This window comes from Adiantum capillus-veneris, chromosome 30 (assembly GCF_014529385.1).
Source record: "Adiantum capillus-veneris isolate H3 chromosome 30, ASM1452938v2, whole genome shotgun sequence".
Classification (NCBI taxonomy): domain Eukaryota; kingdom Viridiplantae; phylum Streptophyta; class Polypodiopsida; order Polypodiales; family Pteridaceae; genus Adiantum; species Adiantum capillus-veneris.
Genome location: NC_140960.1, coordinates 58,163,663 through 58,183,952, shown reverse-complemented (window position 1 = coordinate 58,183,952; position 20,290 = coordinate 58,163,663). Strand labels below are relative to the sequence as shown.

Sequence of the window (20,290 nt, the reverse complement as noted above, 5' to 3'; positions counted from 1 at the left end):
CCATCTGGTCTCTAACTTTACCCCACGCTCTGCATAACTCACTGGCATCTGTACTAGGCCCGTCGCCCAACATGTCTGGCACTAAACCTGGCGAGGGCATAGGCTTCATTCCTTTCCTCCTCTTTGTCATCTGAGTCAGCTGGCCTTTTCTTTTGTGGACAGCTGGTGGCAAAATGACCATTCTGCTCGCATATAAAGCACTTGTTTTCAGCCATCAAGACCTTCTTTTCCTCGGGCGTCTTACGTATAAAAGGGTTCCTTTTCTGCTTCTTTACCTGCGCTCCAGAAGTCTTGGCTGAACTCTGACTCTATGTCAGTGACGACCGCGATGACAACGATGCAACGATGACGCGCTGAAATGTAGATGCTGAAATCTGCGTTTTCCGGGCTGAATCTGCAAACACTGGCTGATCTGACCGTGCGGCGAGGATCTGTTGCGGGAAGGTGAGATCTGCGAGGTTTGGGGGGCTATTCTGCGGTGTCTCTATGCTGAAAACTGAAAACGTTGGTCTATCTACTGGTCTTGTCGCGGAGAAACTGCAAAACGCTAGGTTACCTGCTGCTCCTAAAACGCTAAGGCTGAAACTGTGCTTGATGCAAAAACGCTAGTGATTTGATGTGCAAATCTGCTATCGCCAGGGCTGATCTGCAATTGCAAAACACTTGGATGAGTCTTGAAGCAAAAACGCTATGGTATCCGTTGGGGGGGTCCTTGTTGAGAAGGTGCACTGTCGGATGGTTGGTCCCTGCTGCCTCTTCTGCCAGAAAGTGCTAGCGCTAGGGTTTCTTGTATATCTGCTTAGGCAATTTGCCGTACAGAGTTCCCAACAAAAGTCACTTAAAAATAATAAGTGAAAAATGGCTAAAATAGGGAAAATAGTTTTTTTGCACTATATAATGCTCCTGATGGAATCTGATGGTAATGGTGATGGTCATGTTGTGTGCAACCAGAGGATATGCATCTACTCTAAGTGTCTGGACATGCACGGTCTGCGAACAGACTCACCAAAGTTCCAGAACACTTCCTAAGCTAACTGAACTGAACCCTAGTCATGAAGTAGCTTGTCCACGTACACATAGGGTTAGATGTGCACGTGACAGAGGAGCAAAGGTGAAATGCGATCTGAAAACGCGTCGTGTAAGCGCCACACCGCGGTCTGGTGCGGGTAGGGGGTAAAGACCTGTGAATCAGGTGGGTAACTGAAGGGAACCTGATGAGGCAAAGGTGAAGGTGCTATCCATGCCGGAAAACGCAGCAAAGGGGGTTGGAATGCTCCTATAAACAACACATTGAGCCATCCTCACAGTGTCAAGGGACACCAGGTGCTGATTGTTGGGCACGAGGACGGGTGGGGCACAAACTTCTGGCTGAAAATTAGGGAAAACAGGCCCGGATCTGCATGTGGAAGGTCCATGAGTCGGTTGCGGGCAGCAATGTAAGGAAACCTCGGTTGGTCGAGGAGGGAAAACTCCGGCCGGAAGAGGACTCCAATGGGTAGCACAAAAACTTAAAAACGCAGGGGTGAAAGACCTCCCTTGTTGGCGAAGCAAAACCGCTGGCTGCATAGGCAGAAAAACGCGTGCTAGCCAAAAACGCTAGGTAGTAGAGGGGCGTAGAAGAAGGCGCTAATGGAGAAGAACCCTTTGCTTGCAAGAAACGCTAGCCAACAAAAAATGTCGAGGCATAAGCAAAAACGCTAGCAAATGGGTGTAGGCGAGGAGGCACTGGGGGGGGGAGGAAAAATGCAAAAGGCGAAAACACTAGCAAGCTGCCAAAAACGCTAGGGTAAATAATATGTAGGTGGCAGCCGAGGGTTTCTTCGTGATGGAACTTCCTGCAATGGTCTCCTTGCTGATGGCGATGGTAGATCTACATCCTGGTGCTCTAATACCATGTCAGAGTGTGCAGTGAAAGGGGAGAGGATGGAGACAATGGAACACCATGAGACACACACACACACACACACAGAGAGAGAGAGAGAGAGAGAGAGAGAGAGAGAGAGAGAGAGAGAGAGAGAGAGAGAGAGAGAGAGAGAGAGAGAGAGTATACTTGCTAGGTGCAGCAGAAGTGAATGTTGAACTTTGCTCAAGATGAGTGCTCCGAACTGTGCTCAAGGATTCCTTTTACTTACGGAAGGTAGAGCCTTCCGTTCCTTTAGTGAGAGAGTGCAATGGACACAAACAAAGTGGTGGAACACTATGAATGAAAGTGCTGAGACTGAGAGATAGAGAGAGAAGAATACGACACCAGAATGTTGTCAAACCCTCCTGTGAAGGCCCCACTCTCTATGGCGAGAGCGGTCTACGTATGATTGCACAAATCTCTATAATGCTTAGACTTACCGACGATGAGGACGACAACGAGCCGGGCTGAAATCTGAGAATGCTAAGGGCTAAAATCTGTAAATCTTTATCAGCTGAATTTTGACTCTATGTCGGCGACGATGTCGATGGCGACGATGCAACGACGACGCGCTGAAAACGCAGATGCTGAAGTCTGCGTTTCTGGGTTGAAACTGTAAACTTTGATGGATCCCACTGTGCGGGAAGGAACTGTTGCAGGAAGGTGAGATCTGCGAGGTTCGGGGGTTCTACTGTGGAGTCTTGATGCTGAAAATTGAAAACGTTGACACTTGTGGGGTTTTCGTCGCGAAGATCTGCAAAAATGCTGAAGTGTCTTGCAGATGCAAAAACGCTAGGGCTGAAAATGGTCTTGCTGTGGAGAATCTACTAACGCTAGGGCTTCTGCTTGGTCTGCTGTCGCCAGGGATCTGCAAGAGCAAAAACGCTGGCTGATCTGAGGTTTTGTCCAAAAACGCTAGCCCATCTGCCAGGGAGCAAAAACGCTAGGGTTCTTGGGGGTTTTGCTGAGAAGTTGCCTGTTGAGCGAGAGCTCGTGCTGCCTCTTCTCTTGAAAGTGCTAGAACTAGGTTTGCTTATATACAAACTTAGCAAAATTGCCCTACCTACTTTCCAACAAAAGTCACTTAAAAATAATAAGTGAAAAATGTCAAAAATAGGGAAAATAGGTCTATGCACTGTAAAAATGCTACTGATGGGTTCTGATTGGAATCTGATGGTCATGCTGTGTGCAACCAGAGGATATGCATCTAATCTAAGTGTCTGGACATGCACGGTCGCAAATAGACTCACAAAAGTGCCAGGTCACTTTCTATTCTAGACTGACTTGATTGAACCGAACCTTGGTCATGTTGTAGCTAATCCATGGACACATAGGGTTGGATGTGTCACGTGACATCTCCTCCTTTTCAAAGTGAGGTACTGGTACCGAACTGTATGGCGTCGAGGGAGATCCCCAACAACATCCGGAATACTTAAAAGGACTCTTCGCCGGCCCACTCCGATGCGTGGTTCATGTGATACTTAAACTTCATAAAGGTCTGCAACGCTTGCTTCTTTGGGCCGCGCCGAAAGCGACAAAGTCATCTGTAGCTCCTTTAATGCGTCAACTTCGTCTAGAGTCATGCTTCTTCCTTCTGCCAGAATCTCCATGGCTGAAAATTCTTGAAACCACTTCCAACACAAAAACATGAAAATACCTATTCCATGCGAAGTGACTGGAAAAAATCTCGTCTTTGCTACAGACTGTGCTTGCAATGTAGATGAACAAATAGACGGAGTGCCAAACCGTTCACCACACACATGCAAACAATGAGATCGAATCTTGACTTTCTGATCTAAATCAATCAACTGTGGCAAAACACAATGGAAATGCCTAGGCTTGATGCTCAATCCTTCTTGTGCTCTATCTACAACTGTGTCGTACCAAGGAAGAGACATTGAATGTGACCTCCTAGAATGCAAACATTTCATCTTTTCATGAGAAATCGGTATACATCCGTGCTCATCTATGAGTGAATCGTGCTCAACGTACAATATGTCATGCCTAGGAAAAGGGATCACATAAAGACGTTGACTAAAATACAGGAAACGAACACGAATGAAACACTCGAACAATGCGTGTTGACTAATCATTCGAACACATAGTACTTCCTGTAAGGGTTCTTTGGACCTATGCTCGAGAGCGAAGATCGGTTCGTCGTGTTTGATCGAATCTGCTTGGGGAGTGCTGTGGACCTCGACTTGAAAGCCAAGATCGATTCTTCGTGATTGAACGAATCTGCAACGAGGTTAGCTTCGCTAGAAAAAACATCAACTAAACCATCATCCTTGTGAACAATCACGTCTTGATCATACAAATCATCATGCTCGTGAGAAATCACATTGTGATCATGATGCAAATCATCATGCTTGTCATTGTCATTCAAATCATCATGCTTATCATTAGCATTCAAGTCATCATGCTTATCATCATGCAAATCCTGTGTGTCATGCTTGGGAAAAGAAGAGACTAATAGAGTCTCCTTTTCCCGAATCTCTTCCATCTTCGCCTGCACATTAGAAATGAGAGAGGAAGAATGAACAATGTTCTTGCGATCCAATTCTGTTTTTCTTTTTGCGTACTGGCGATCAAATTCTTTGGCCTCCAAGCGTAATTGCTCTCGCTCACACTCACGCTCCATGGTTGCCATTCTTGCTTCATGCCACGTTGTCATCATGTCCATCATCGTCTTGCACCAAGCCTCCATAGGATCTGGTGCAATCCTTGGCATAGATGGGGAAGGGGGGGGGGGGGGGGGGGGGGGGGGGGTCAAAAAAACCTCCTGTTGGGGAAAATTCTTCTTCGCCTCTCTCATGCTCATCACCTCCAAGCGAAGTATCCATTCCGCTTCGAGTGATGACCATCCACTGAAGTCGAGGGTTCTTGTGGTCTTGGTTCTTAAGTTCACGAGGAACTTGGGTTCTTGTGGGTCTTGGTTCTTGAGGTTCTTGAGTTCTTGAGATTCTCGAGGGTCTTGAGGTTCTTGAGGTTCTTCTTTCGCTTGCAATCTGTGCTAGAGAAGGATCTTCTCTTCACCCGAGTTCTGCTCTTTTCCGTGGGCACCCCTTTGCGGCCTTGCGCTCACACCAAGGTTGCTTTTTCCCACCTCACGTCGATTGGCCGGCCGCTAAGTGTACGGTCCGCTCTCAATGAGTGAAAAGAGTCACAAGGGGAGGTTGGACAAGCCCTTTTTTCTTGGGTTTCAACTTTCATGTCACTCTTCAAAAACACGATTAGGAATCGACACGCCCAAGAGGACTTGGGTTTTGTGCGACCGCAACAAGCAAAAAAATAAAAAAATTATGTGGTTCTTTCCTTGAGTGATACAGAACACTGCCAAAGCTCTGATACCAATGTTAGGTGTAGTGGAAGTGAATGTTGAACTTTGCTCAAGATGAGTGCTCCGAACTGTGCTCAAGGATCCCTTTTACTTACGGAAGGGAGAGCCTTCCGTTCCTTTAGTGAGAGAGTGCAATGGACACAAACAAAGTGGTGAACACTGTGAATGAAAGTCCTGAGACTGAGAGATAGAGAGAGAAGAATACGACACCATAATGTTGTCAAACCCTCCTCCAAAGGCCCCACTCTCTATAGCGAGAGCGGTCTACGTATGATTGCACAAATCTCTACAATGCTTGGACTTGCTGACGATGTCGTCGACGATGAGGACGACGACAAGACCGGCTGAAATTTGAGAATGCTAATGGCTGAATCTGCAAATCTTTATCTGCTGAATTTTGACTCTATGTTGGTGACGATGTCGATGCCGACGATCGACGACGCGCTGAAAATGCAGATGTTGAAATCTGCGTTTTCTGGGCTGAAACTATAAACTTAGATGGATTCCATTGTGTGGTGAGGAACTGCTGCGGGAAGGTGAGATTTGCGAGGTTTGGGGGTTCTACTGCAGAGTCTTGATGCTGAAAACTGAAAACGCTGATGCTTGTGGGGATTCCGTCGCGAAGATCTGCAAAAACGCTGAAGTGTCTTGCAGATGCAAAAATGCTAGGGCTGAAAATGGTCTTGCTGTGGAGAATTTGCAAACGCTGGGGCTTTTGCTTGGTCTGCTGTCGCCAGGGATCTGCAAGAGCAAAAACGCTGGATGATCTATGGTTTTTTCCAAAAACGCTAGCCTATCTGCCAGGGAGCAAAAACGCTAGGGTTCTTGGGGGTTCTGGTGAGAAGTTGCCTGTTGAGCGAGAGCTCGTGCTGCCCCTTCTCCAGAAAGTGCTAGAACTAGGTTTGCTTATATACAAACTTAGCAAAATTGCCCTACCTGTTGGGTTAAAGGCCCAAATGACCCCTTTTGTGTATATTTTTAAAGGTTACTAACCAATGTGAACTTGGCCACTAACTTAAAAATGGTCCTATACTTTAATAAAGGGAATGAGAGCCCAATCCACACTTTCAACTAATTCCCCTTTCGAGAAATCGTGCAGCCTCTCTCTCTCTCTCTCTCTCTCTCTCTCTCTCTCTCTCCTACTTCGATTTCTCACATCCCATCTCTGCAGAACATCGCCTCCTCTCCAAGCCTCAAGCCTTGCACATCTTCTCATGCTTTATCACTTGCACACATTGCTGCGCACTCATCAACTGGTATCATAGCAAAATTAGGGTTTGCTTCCAAACCTGCAAACGCTGATTTTCAGCCAAGGAGGTCAACTTTCACGTGAGGTTTTGCAATTTTATTGCCAAAGGACTCGTCCCCGGACACTAGAGGACTCCCGGCTAGTCAAATTGACCTAAAACAGGCTGAAATTAGGTCAATCAGCAAATTATAGGTTATGACAGGAAAATATAGGTTTTGCAAATTACGTATTAAGGTGAGGGAACATCTTAACTAAGTTCTCGCTACCCGAAAACAAAGAAATTGCTGAAAAACAGGTTCCAAAACAGGTGTTTTCAGCAAATTTCAGATTTACGCAGGTTTTTGCAAGTGTATTTTTGATGCATTTACATTGAGGAAAGTGCAAATTTATGCACGTTTAACAAGTTCTGGCTATGTATGACCATTTGTGGCTCAATTTTCTGCAATTTGATGCTACAAATTGGGGCATTTGCTCATACATGCTTCTAAAGGCTGTGCATTAGCCTTATGTATGTCCTGTGAGGCTAAAAACAACTAAAATTGTTGTTTTTGAGCACAAATTCACTCGCTAAAATTTCTTGCGTAGAAATTTCAAAATTTTTGTTTTGTGCTTAAATTGACTCATTTTGCCCCAAATTGCTCTTGTGACCATTTGGAGCTGTAGTGCACACTTCTATGAGGTTATACTCTGGTTTTGGTGCATTTTGCCCAAAAGTTCAGCGTATTAGCTCTCTTATTCGTGCATCTATGGCCTCATTTTCTTCGGATGTGAAGCATCTCTTCGAGATTAAGAGGTTCGATGGAACAGGTTTCGACCTTTGGAAAGACAGGATCCAGGGAATCCTATTTCTTAAGGATTGTGAAGGGACACTTGAACAGGTAAAGTCACAGAATATGTCGGATGAAGCATGGGTTAGCCTGAACAGGAAGGCAGTTACATACATCAAAATGGCCATGACCGATGAGACACTCATTGATTTGAAAGGTCTCACAAATGCTTTTGATGTGTGGGAGAAGTTAAAGGCGATGTATGAGAATGCAACGCCTGTCAACCAAGTGCATTTGATGTGAAAACTTGTTGGCATGCAGCTAGATGAGTCCAAGAGCGCTGTAGAGCACTTGTCCTTGTTTACAGGTACTTCGTCGCAGTTACAGGATTTAGGTTTGCCTCCTTTTGATGATAAGTTGAAAGCTATCTTCTTGCTTATGACCTTACCTGATTCATGGGAAACATTGGTGGTTTCATTGTCGAATAACCCCAATTTGACCTTTGATGGTGTTAGGGGTTCTATCTTGAATGAGGAAATCAGGAGGAAAGCAGGTGGAGAGGGAGGCAGCTCTGCCAACGTGGTTAGAGGCAGGACAGAGAAGAAGAATGTCTATGCACAAAGGAGTAAGAGTAAGAGTAAGGAAAGGGGAAATGCCAGCAAAGGCAAGGGTGATGTGACTTGCTATCAGTGTGGCAGGAAAGGTCACAAAAACCCGATTGCAGGTACTACAAAGCCGAGTTAGAACGGAAAAAGAAAGAGAAGAAGGAAGTCAAGACAGATGCACAGGATAGCTGAAAGGGCAAAGAGAAGGCCAATGTGGCTTCTAGTGTTGTGATTGAGGAGCTGTTAGATGTAGAGGACATCTTTTGTGCCACTTTGTCAGATGATGATGCCTTTGACCTTGATGCCTCTCTTAATGTTCATTCACAAGACATGCAGATCACCAAGAGTGACCTTATAGATGCTTTGTTGACTGTCAATGATGCATTATCCTAGACTTGGATAGTTGATTCCGGTGCTTCATTTCATGCGACTCCTATCAAGGAGTGTTTCTCTACTATTGATGCAGGCAAGCATGGCCATGTATACCTTGGAAACAATCATGCATGTTTCATTGAGGGTATTGGCACTGTGCATCTCTCCATAGATGGCACAAATGAGCTTGTCTTGCATGATGTTAGATATGTGCCAAGAATCAAGAAGAGTCTGCTTTCTGTTGGTCAGACGGATATGCATGGTTGCAGCATCTTGTTTGAGAGAGGATCATGGAAAATGACTAAAGGCTCAAGGCTGATTGTAAAGGGCACAAAGAAAGGGACACTTTACTGCATGCATGGAAAGGCCATGTTGGGCAAGTTTATTGCGTTAGCTGAAATTAACTCTCACATGGAGTTCTGACACAAAAGGCTTGGCCATATGAGCCAAAAGGCCTTTCTAAGCTTTATACTTTGAACAAGCTTGATGCTAAAGGCACAAAGCTTGACTTTTGTAATGAATAATGAATGTCAATAGGGCAAGCAAGTAGAGCGTTCTTATTACTCCGGTGTCTCTCATAAATCTTGTGTGCTTGATCTTGTACATTCTGATGTATGTAGCATGCCTACTGAGTCTATGGGAGGTGCATGCTATTTTGTCTCCTTTGTTGATGATCATTCTAGGAAAATTTGGGTTTATTTGCTTAAATCTAAGGATGAAGCCTTTGCTGTGTTTAAGAAATTTCATGCATTTGTGACCACCCAAAGAGGTAGAAAGCTGAAATGCTTGCGTATGACAATGGGGGGGAGTTGATAAGTGCCGAATTTAACAAATTTTGTGAAAATTTGGGCATTAAGAGGGAGCTTATTGTGCCATACAGCCCCTCTTCTAATGGTGTGGCTGAAAGATTCAATAGGACACTTTGTGAGAGGGTGAGATGCATGCTGTCCACAGCTAATCTCTCTCATGGATTTTGGGGAGAAGCTTTGAAAATTGCAGTGCATATATGCAATCGATCCCCTCACATGTCTTTGAAAGGTGACATCCCTGAAGAGGTTTGGTTTGGCGAGCCTGCTTCGTATGATGACTTACGCATTTTTGGTTGTGAAGCTTTTGTGCCTGAGTTGAGAAGCAAACTAGATGCCAAGTCCATTAAAGGCCTCTTCATGAGATATGGTGAAGAAGGCAAAATGGGTTACAGGATTTGGTTACCTCAGCTCAAAAGGGTTGTACGCAGCCAGGATGTTGTTTTTAATGAGGCAAAGCTGCTTCAAAACAATTGTGCCTCAAAGCATGACCATAAAAGGGTCAAATTTTAGCATGACCAGCGACCTGTTAGGCCTATTCTTGACCCTCCGGATGCACCACATATGGCTGAAAATGTTGATGATCGGGTGGTGTTTGAGCCAGATGATGTTGGGCAGCAAATTGAGGCTCCTGAAGGGCATTTGCAACCACGAAACAATGCTGAAAATGGTGTACAGCAGCCCATTGTTGATGATTTTATCATGCCACCTGATGTAGACCCATTACCAGATAATGTGGATCATTGGGTGAGGCGGTCTACTCGTCCAAGACGGACTGTGAGTAGATATGATCCCTCTTTGCATTACATTATGTTGACAGATGAGGGAGAGCCCCTTACGTATAAAGAGGCAAAGACATGTGAGTATAGTGACAAGTGGGAGCTTGCTATGTAGGAAGAGATTAAAGCTTTGCATGCTAATCATACTTGGGATTTGGTGGAATTGCCCAAAGGAAGGAAGGCTATTCCTAACAAATGGGTGTATAAAATCAAGACAGTTGATGCAAAACCCTAGTATAAGGCAAGGCTTGTTGCAAAGGGATATGTTTAAACCAAGGGCATAGACTTTCAGGAAGTGTTCTCTCCTGTAGTGAAGATGACCACTTTGCGTGTATTGTTTGCCATAGTGTCTGCCCTTGATTTGGAATTGGACGAAATGGATGTACATACCGCTTTCTTGCATGGTGATGTGGAGGAAGAGCTTTACATGAAGTAACCCGAGGGTTTTGTTATTCCTGGCAAGGAACATTTGGTATGTATGCTCAAGAGAAGCTTGTGTGGGCTGAAACAATCATGTAGACAATGGTACAAGAAGTTTGACCGCTTCATGCTCAAACATTGTTACAAAAGAAGCCATGCAGACCATTGTTTGTATATCAAACGTGATGAGGATGGCAGCCGTATCATTCTTGTGCTCTATGTGGATGATATGTTAATAGCTGCAAAGAAAAGCAGCACTGTTGATGCTCTTAAAGAGCAGCTGAAATCTGCATTTTCAATGAAAGACCTTGGGGCAGCTGAACATATACTTGGAGTGAGGGTTAGAAGGCAAAGGGACCAACACATATTGTATTTGTCGCAAGAAAAGTACATTGAAAAGGTACTGGGCAGATTTAACATGGCTGTAGCAAAGCCTCTTGGCGTGCCATTACAACCATATATCAAAATCTCCAAGGATGATTGCCCTAAGTCAAAGGAAGAAGCCAATGACATGCAAAGTGTGCCTTACGCTTCAGCTTGTGGTTCACTTATGTATGCTATCGTTGCTACTAGGCCTGACATAGCCCATGCAGTGGGAGTTGTGAGCCGATTTATGGCTAATCCAGGTAGGTTGCATTGGGATGCAGTGAAGTCGATTATGAGGTACTTAAAAGGGACTAAAAACAAATGCCTCTGTTATGGTAAAGGATTATTGGAGTTGAAGGGATTTTGTGACTCTGATATGGCTGGTGATGTGGATACACGGAAATCCACAAGTGGTTATGTGTTTACTCTTGTAGGAGGTGCTGTTTCATGGTGTTCTAGATTGCAAAAGATAGTTGCATTGTTTACTACAGAGGCTGAATATATTTCAGCCACTGAGGCTTCCAAAGAAGCCATTTGGTTAGCACGTCTATGCAATGATTTTGGTTTGCCTGACAAGGCACCTATGCTTGGTTGTGATAGCCAGAGTGCCATATGTCTGGCAAAGAGTGCCATGTTTCATGCACGCAGAAAGCGTATTGATGTGCGGTATCACTTCATTTGAGAAGTGCTTGAGGATGGCCTTATAACATTGGTTAAGGTCCATACATCACAAAATCCAGCAGATGCTCTCACTAAGTGCTTACCCAAAGCACAACATGAGCTATGCATACAGATGGTGGGAGTCACGTAGCTTAAAGGCGCCATTTATGCCTTTAAGTTGTTGGGTCAAAGGTCCAAATGACCCCTTTTGTGTATATTTTTTAAGGTTACTAACCTTTGGCCAAGCTCACATTGAACTTGGCCACTAACATAAAAATGGTCCTATACTTTAATAAAGGGAATGAGAGCCCAATCCACACTTTCAACTAATTCCCCTTTCAAGAAACCGTGCAGCCTCTCTCTCTCTCTCTCTCTCTCTCTCTCTCTCCTACTTCGATTTTTCACACCCCATCTCTGCAGAAAGCCTCAAGCTTTGCACATCTTCTCGTGCTCTATCACTTGCACACATTGCTGCGCACTCATCACTACCTACTTTCCAACAAAAGTCACTTAAAAATAATAAGTGAAAAATGTCAAAAATAAGGAAAATAGGTCTATGCACTGTAAAAATGCTACAGATGGGTTTCGACTGGAATCTGATGGTCATGCTGTGTGCAACCAGAGGATATGTATCTAATCTAAGTGTCTGGACATGCACGGTCTGCGAACAGACTCACAAAAGTGCCAGATCACTTCCTATTCTAGACTGACTTGACCGAACCGAACCTTGGTCATGCTGTAGCTTGTCCACGAACACATAGGGTTGGATGTGTAACGTGACAATACTGCAGATGGCGAACATGTACGATGATGAGACAATGGAAATGAGGGCGTCCCTGCTCCTATATATAGGAGAATAGGGGTAGGTTGGGCAAATGCCTAATAAATCACCCTACCTAATAGATTACCCTCCAATATACATGGGGCAATGTGAAGCGACCAAAACAGGTCTAAGTGGGCAATGTGCTGAAACAACCCTCCCTGTGCAGTGGGTGTACGGGTGGCCAACCCACAACCAAGCGCCAGTGCACGTGAAAGTGAGGAGCTTGTAGAGAGGGTGCGAAGCATCTGGTGATGACAAAAATCTAACATCCATGTATCTGGGCCTCGTCACAAACCCATTCTCAGTAAGCTGGAGAAGATGCTCTCTATAGAAAGCCATCTTCGTGCCCAACTCTTGAGACGGTTGTATCCAAGTCCTCCTAGTATCTAGCTGAATCAGGTCTTGGCGGATGAGCTTGGTGATCTCGGACTGTGTAAGAGTCAAAGAGGGTGCATCCAATGAGTACTGGAAGGGGGGCAATCTGTCCATGTTGAACCCATGTACCTGAAACCATGATGTCATCTCCCCATACCAGCATGCTGTGTCTCCCTGCAAAGCTAACTGTTGAGAGGACTCAAGTGCTAGGTGGGCATATTTGTCTCTGGGGAGGTCCCACAATCGGTGTGAAAAGGAGACTGATCTGGTAAGCGCCTCAACCACTAGTGGGGGGGCAGCTAGCTCTGAATAATGTCATGTGGTATTGAAGCCTTGGCTCTAATAATCCGCGAGATCATAGAGACTAGAGGCTTCTGCATGTCTCCCCATCCATCAGTGTGACCCGACCTCCCGTGATGGTTGGAACTCCATAGAGCAATGCGGAAGCCACCAAAGTGTTAAAAAATCAGAGCTTCATCCGAGGCTCCTTAAACTGAATTTGTGAACACATCCTCTCCAATCCACCCAATGCTGCATGTGTGTCTAGTCAGTCTAGTGTCTGCTGCTCTCCTCAATGAAAATGCTGGTCCACTAAAGACCACCCCAAGATAGGTCTTTAGTGGTCTACTAAAGACCACCCTGAGAGAGAGAGAGAGAGAGAGAGAGAGAGAGAGACGTGGCTGAAACACTGGCCCTTCAGTCCTTGTCATACTTCCACATGGTGACATATATGTATACTACTCCTACGTCTCCCAAGAAGAAAACTTACAAGCCAGTACACAGACAGGAGATAAATGGCATCAAGATTCGATACATGTTGACATAAGAAACAGTAACTCACAGATTGTAAAACAGTAGTGTTTATAATGCTCGATTTGTATTCCATGAGCTTTATTTTGTCTGACAGTTATGTAAAAGCTGAAATAAACATTTAGTATGTGGAAATTGCAGGTCCAAAAGAGTTTACTGCATTATGGAAAGCCTTGAAAGAATGGAAGGTGGGCTCTTGTTGGTTTCATGTTTAAGCTGTTGTTCTTGAGGCAGTGCTTCTCATTGGCTCGTGTACGAGCTATTGAGAAATATTTTTGTTCTTTTACAGTCGGTTTTTGAAAGATTTGATAGAGATCGAAGTGGATCCATTGACAAGGCAGAAATGCGGGAAGCTTTAATGAGCCTCGGTTATGCTATATCACCTCCAATTTTGGATTGTCTTCTTCAGAAGTATGATAGAACTGGTCAATCGAAGGCCATGGATTATGACAGTTTTGTGGAGTATGGTCCTTGTACCTTGATAGTCTTTTGAACTTGACTTATTTAGCATGCATTAGTGGGATAGTAGCATATGCCGGTTCATGCCTTTTAAGATAGTCTTTGAATCGAGTTATGAGATATCTTTTGTTCTTTTTGCAGGTGTGGACTTATTGTCAAGGTACTTACTATTGGCGGCACTGTTTATTTGTTTTTTCTCTTTATGATGCTTATTAATGTTGAGATTGCATGCGAAGTCACATTATTCGTCACGAACTACATATTTGGATGAATAACTTCTTAAAATTCGCACTTTCTCATACAATACCCCAAATCGATTGAATAGCATATGAGCCAATACATATTAATTGATCCAATGCCTGTTTTTGCAAAATTTAAATGGAAAATAAACCGTATTCTAATTCTCCATATTAAATTTGGACTTAATTATCCATTTTGTCATAGGTGTTTGACTTGTCTGTCTATTCATATGGTCTCTGTATTTTCTGTATAGGCTATGCTTGCAATATTCATGATTCTCTTCTATACGTTTTGTTTAACCGTTTATTTGCCTACTTTCTTCTGTTCTGCTCTGCAGGGCTTGACGGAGAAGTTCAAAGAGCAGGATACACAGTTAAGAGGCTCAGCAACTTTGGATTACCAAACCTTCATGCTGATGGTCCTTCCCTTCATAGTTGCTTGAGAGTAGTGATCGTGTAGTAATTGTTTAAACGGCACTTTTGTAGTATATCCCCCAACCTGTTGAGGATACTCTCATATATGTAGCAAGTTGGCTCCTTCTAAAAAAAGCTTTACTGAAAAAATAAAGATGCCCTTGATGGCGGAGGTGTGTGTGAAGGTCTCCTTCCGTGTACAGACTAAACTTTCATTTGCATGCTTTTGCTTTCCGCGGTATCTGAGTGTATAAAAACTCTTGTGTCTGTTTTTTGTTGGTTTAAAGAATAAAATTTCCAGTTCTCTTTTTTAATACAATACTATGGACATTGAAATAGTAAGCATGTGCTCTTTCGATTTCTCTGAGATGTGGCGCTCCACTTGCCTGCAGTCGTCTTGTAATGAAATGCCAAGGAAGCAGAGGCCCTTGGGCCTTGCTTTCAGTGGTTTTGAACTATGCTTCTCCTAGGTGACGCTTGCACAGATTAAACTTAACCATTTATTAAGTCTTCTAGAGGCTGAAGCTGGCCTATGAGACTGAACAGTGTACATGTGTGTCCTCTACCTATCCAGAAATAGGGCTAAAGTGATGAAGTGCGTGTCTATTCGACATATAAATACGATGATCAAGATTGAGCATGCACTAGTGAGGAAAACATGTAGCTAAACTAAACTTAAAGGAAGTATTGACAAACTCAAAAAATAAAGAAAGCATCAACAAACAAAGAAGCAATCACAAAGTGAAAATGCTAAGTATACAATGCATGTCATGTAGAAGTGCGATATAAAAGTATGGTGAGAGTATGTGCCAACGATTTTGGGAAAATCGTTAATAAACAGGCTCGACTGTGATTCTATCTCAACAGCGAAAGATGATGAAGGGAAAGCAGTGCCACATTGCATGCAAGGGTAAACACACAATGGAGGAGGGCACGACCGCAGTTGGTCTGCGAAAACCAGTAAAGACAAAGGCAAGGGGGTGCGTACTGGCAATTGTCATTAGCAGTTGAACCTTTTATTAAAGATTAAAGCTTGCTTCAAAAGGCATGATCTGATCCTGTGCTTGTTGGGTAGTGCAAGACCTGCAGGTCGTTCTTGGCAGGGGGTGAAGGATCAAAACCTACTCATGATTTTGATGCTTTTACATCAGTAAATTGAGCCTAATGTAGGGGATCTCGGTGGAATTGGGGCAGTTTACTATCAAACCTACCAGTATGTAACAAATCTGAATGAGAGTATGTGATATAAAAGTATGGTGAGAGTTGGCATTGTGGTCTCTCCAAAAATTATAAGAAACAGAAGCCGTGTCTGGCCCCATAGGATTTATGGGTGGACCACGCAAATGCATAGACATGGGGAATTGGATGCAAATAACGGACTTTGCAGTGTTGTCGAGCTGGAGTCGTCAATAGGTAAACATGGCACTCAACCAAAGGTAAACATGGCACCCATGGTTGAGCTTACTGCAAGTAGGACTAGGACCAAAGGATGTTATCACTATTAACCATCGATAAAGCTTGCTCAAGTTCGTGTGGTTGGTGCCTTTTTGAAGAGCTATCATCTGAATCCTCCCACTCTGATCTTTGCATCTATCAGCATCATCACTACCAGCATATCCTTTGCATCTATTCGTGCGATCATCATGCTCTTTGTAAATCCTTCAATCACCATCCCTATGGCTACAATCTCGTTTATACTTATATTCTCTGGCATGGTCCCTTCGTCTTTGCTACCTTGTCTCACATCGATCTTCATCATGGTGTCGATCATGTCTGATGCAATCTTCATCATTATCTCTTCCACAAATTTTGCCATCGTGTCAATTGTCACGTTCACTTCTACTATCATGTCTTCCATCACCACTGCTTCCATGGTGTTGTCTACCATGATCTCCATCATCGTATCAATCATGTCTATTACAATCTCCGTCATGATCCCTTCTGCAACTTTTGCTCGACTATCGCATTCACTTCTGCTATCATGTCTTCTATCGTGAATGCTTTTATGTTCTTCCTCTTCAATTAACTTAGTCTCATGCTCAAGCTCCATTTGCAGACCTTTGTTTATTCATTTGTGATTTGGGACACTATCAGTAGTTCTCCGCCCATCTTTACAAAGTAGGGCATGAGGGAGGGGTTAGTAAGGTGTAGCAATGCAGTAAGCTCTATCAGAGTGCTGCAATTGATGAACAAGCGGCTTTTGACGAAGACAGCTTGAGCCTGCCTCCAGCTCTGGGCAGACCTTTGAAACGCCATTCTGTACGCAAAAAATACTGCGATAATTTTAAAAGGATGTGAGCAACCTCATGGCCGTGCGATTGGGCTCCAGGGCCATGGCCTAGATCATGCCAAGCAGCCACTTCCTAGTTCCAAAACCATGTTAGGTTTACCAAGTAAAAAATGCAAATGAATTTTATGGTATTCTTATGGTTGATGCCCCAAGACGTCTACGTCCAATGTTTGCCACCCACCGATTCCACTAACTTACCCTTATTCTTAGTGAGTGTTGCTTTAGGCCACTCTACTTCACCCTACTCTCTCTCTCTCTCTCTCTCTCTCTCTCTCTCTCTCTCAAAGACCAGATTGAAACTAGAATTGATATTGAACACTGGTAGTGGAAATGAAATAGACACTACGACTGGGAACTGAAACTGGGATTATGTATTCAAATAATGTAAGCTCAATGTGTATTTGAATTACAAGAGCATGTAGCTCCAAGAAGTAAGATACAATGAATGACCTCAACCCAAGACCGAAAGTCCATCAAGCCCAAAACGATGTAATGGCCCCCTATTTATAGGCTTCAGACTAGGTTCTAACTGCTTGCACACTGTATCATTTACTTTGGTAATTGTCCGTAGTTACTATCTTAGGGAGCTTCTAGTCCTTCCGCTTGTCCAACTGCCTGCTAAGGGTCGTTCTCGCCATCTACGGTTTTCCCCCCTTCCTTGAATTTTGGTATAGACCAAAATTTTCAGAAAAGATTAAACATTTATCCTTTATCAGTCCATCGGACTCTCTTCTTGTCTGGCACGTTCTTCTTTGGAGGCTTGTGTAGAATTTTGAATGGTTCTGAGGCGCTTGGACGAAGAGTAGTGTTTTCCTTTTGAATTAGGCGGTACAATGCCTCTTGTTGCAGCTGGTCTTTTCTGACTGTCTTCATTTTGAATACATAAGGTGTCAGTGGGTTCCATGATTTGGTGTCAAGGTCTTAGACTGTGCATTCGCCCTTGGTGAGTCTGGCTCTAGTTAACTTGTGACAATAGGATGTAGTATGCATCCATCCCTGAGGCAATGGCTGATTGCATTTTATTCCGGCTTCAAACAAGATTTCAGCCATCTCTTTGAACTAAGGTTCAAAGGATGCTCTATTTTCTATTCCTTCTCAAGGATCGTGGAGGCTTCCACTATAAAGCAGTACCTATTGTGATCTTGATCAACCTACACATTTGCACTCTTCATGGCCCATTTTCAGTTGAAAAAATTAAAGTTCTTTGATCAACTGATCCTTCTCCGGTGCTTCAGCTCTACTGCCTGATTCCAGGCTGTCCATTCAATGCTGGCAACCTCGTACCAGTCATAGAGCCCATCCACTATTTTGATATTAGGTTGTTGATCTGCTGGTTCAGGGTATGTAGGGTAAAGAGCTAGGAAAAATTGTGAGAGATGTGCCTCCTTAGCTGGAATGGCATACGCCAACACCGGGGAATCTGGAATGAACTCCAAAAAGTTCAGCTCTGTCTGGTTCTCCTGTTGCATCATCTTGCGAGTGATTCAAACCAAATGAAAGAGACTTTTCAAGGTCATCTCTTGTTCCCTTATGGTCATCTGTGTCTTTGGCCCCACAAGCTGCAATGGCAAGCCTCTTTACCTTAATCCTCTGATGACTCTCATGAGTCCCAAACTTGTCTTGAAGGCATTAAAAATTTCTCTACTAGGCCTAAGACTTGAAAAACCTCCCCGATACAACATTATCACTCGCGTGTACAACATCACCCCCTTAAAATGACCCTCCACTCTCCTTCACATTGTTGATTGCCAATATTTCTCCTTCACATGCATGCAATGCCTTTGTGGTTAGCTTGGATGTGACACGCGTGCCTGTGTGTGTGTGTGTGTGTGTGAGAGAGAGAGAGAGAGCGAGAGAGAGAGAGAGAGAGAGAGAGAGAGAGAGAGAGAGAAGCGGGGGGGGGGGGGGGGGGGGGGGGGGGGGGGAGGGATGCCTCGTCACTAATTGACACCTCCCTAGGGAGGTGGGATCAATGGCCCACATTAGGCGTTGCGAGGTGGGTGCAATCCGAGCCGGTCGATCGCCGTTTGAACTAACTGTGGACTAAGAGTGAACTCGGGAAGTATGTGCACCACACCGAATTTGGTGTGAACTTGACGTGAACAAAGTGTGAGCTTGGTGTGAACTAGGGAGGGTCTGCACACCACACCAAATTTGGTGTGAGCTCTGTGTGAACTAGGTGTAAACTTGTCCACGACGCCGTGATCTATAAACTTACCACACACACACACACACCTTTCAACGAGTGCGTGATAGCCTAGTGGTTAGAGTCGATTCGGTGGGGGCGAGGGTAGCGGGTTCAAGCCCTGGATCAGAAAAATCGAGAATCTTTTGCATTCCATAAGCAATTTAACGGTCACAATCAACTGGTGATTGTGATCCATTGATCGCACCTCCCAAACCTGACCGACAACACCCGAACACCACAAGAACCAAACACCAACACACATGCCCCATCTGAAGAAAACCAAATGTACCAACGCAAGGGGAAAGTATATTACTTCTTTTCGTGAGTATTGCCATAAAAACGAGAGACGGGGGGGGGGGGGTGTTCGGAAAAAATCATTTCCCAAACATACAAAATTCCTTTCCTTCAATTTTCCAAGAGGAGATTAAAAAATATTGGGTTGTTTTTTTTAATTTTTTACACTATTTTTCTCCATTTTGGGTCACAATTTTCCTTTTCGCCTTGCCCTCAACCGGGATTTTTGAAATTGAAAACGGCATGATATTAATTTGAGACACATTTTTCCCGAACAGTGTGGGGGGGGAGAGAGAGAGAGAGAGAGAGAGAGAGAGAGAGAGAGAGAGAGAGAGAGAGAGAGAGAGAGAGAGAGAGAGAGAGAGAGAGAATGTGCCTAAGGTTGATGTTGAAATCAAACGCCTTATGGAAAGAGTAGAGATGGGTGAGGGTAGGGTAGGGTCTTCAAGGTGCAGTGTCGAGCAAGATTTGTCCATTAGGGTATCCAACAATGAGAGAAGAAAGAAGCATTCAATCGCGCACGCACTGGAAAGCTAGCTCCACAAAGGCAATGCATAGTTAAAAGCTGCACAATTTGTTTGCCTTATGACTACAAGGCCATTGCAGTCCTATAAAAGGTCTCTCTTGCTTCTGTGCATTTGAATATCATTGTGTCCTATTCACTAAGCTAAAGCTTAAAAGTTAATCACCATGTAAGCTCTTTAAAGTCCATGTGGGACATGTTGAAGCTTCAATCTGTGTAGCATACCATTTTGCATGGCTTTTACAACAAAGTTCCTCTAATACATTAGCATGTGGCTATGGATATCTGGATTTTTTCCCATGTGATAACCTTTTGTGATTACATCAGTTTAATCGCATCGAATTTTCTGAGCATACTTGAAGAGAATTATTGACTAAGAAAATTATTGTAGAATAGTGGACACATGGTATGGCTTAGAGAGAGAGAGAGAGAGAGAGAGAGAGAGAGAGAGAGAGAGAGAGAGAGAGAGAGAGAGAGAGAGAGAGAGAGAGAGGCCACCGAAGGCGGGTGCCCACACTTGTGTGTGTGTATAGTTTGGCTATCTGTATCTGAACTGAATGTTGCACGTGACTACTGAAGAGCTGAGATAGTACTGGTTCTGCCAAGTA

General features: G+C 44.0%; 1 protein-coding gene across 1 annotated transcript in view; it reads left to right on the top strand.

Moving 5' to 3' along the window:
- Window positions 1-14,628, top strand: part of LOC147418021 (calcium-binding protein CBP-like) — a 53,574-nt gene extending 38,946 nt beyond the window's left edge. The window contains exons 2-5 of the mRNA XM_086507644.1: window positions 13,417-13,463; window positions 13,565-13,737; window positions 13,876-13,894; window positions 14,312-14,628. Coding sequence (XP_086363770.1) covers window positions 13,417-13,463; window positions 13,565-13,737; window positions 13,876-13,894; window positions 14,312-14,416 — 344 coding nt within the window. The 3' untranslated portion in view covers window positions 14,417-14,628. The remainder of the gene's footprint in view (window positions 1-13,416; window positions 13,464-13,564; window positions 13,738-13,875; window positions 13,895-14,311) is intronic.
- The last annotated feature ends 5,662 nt before the right edge of the window (window positions 14,629-20,290 follow it).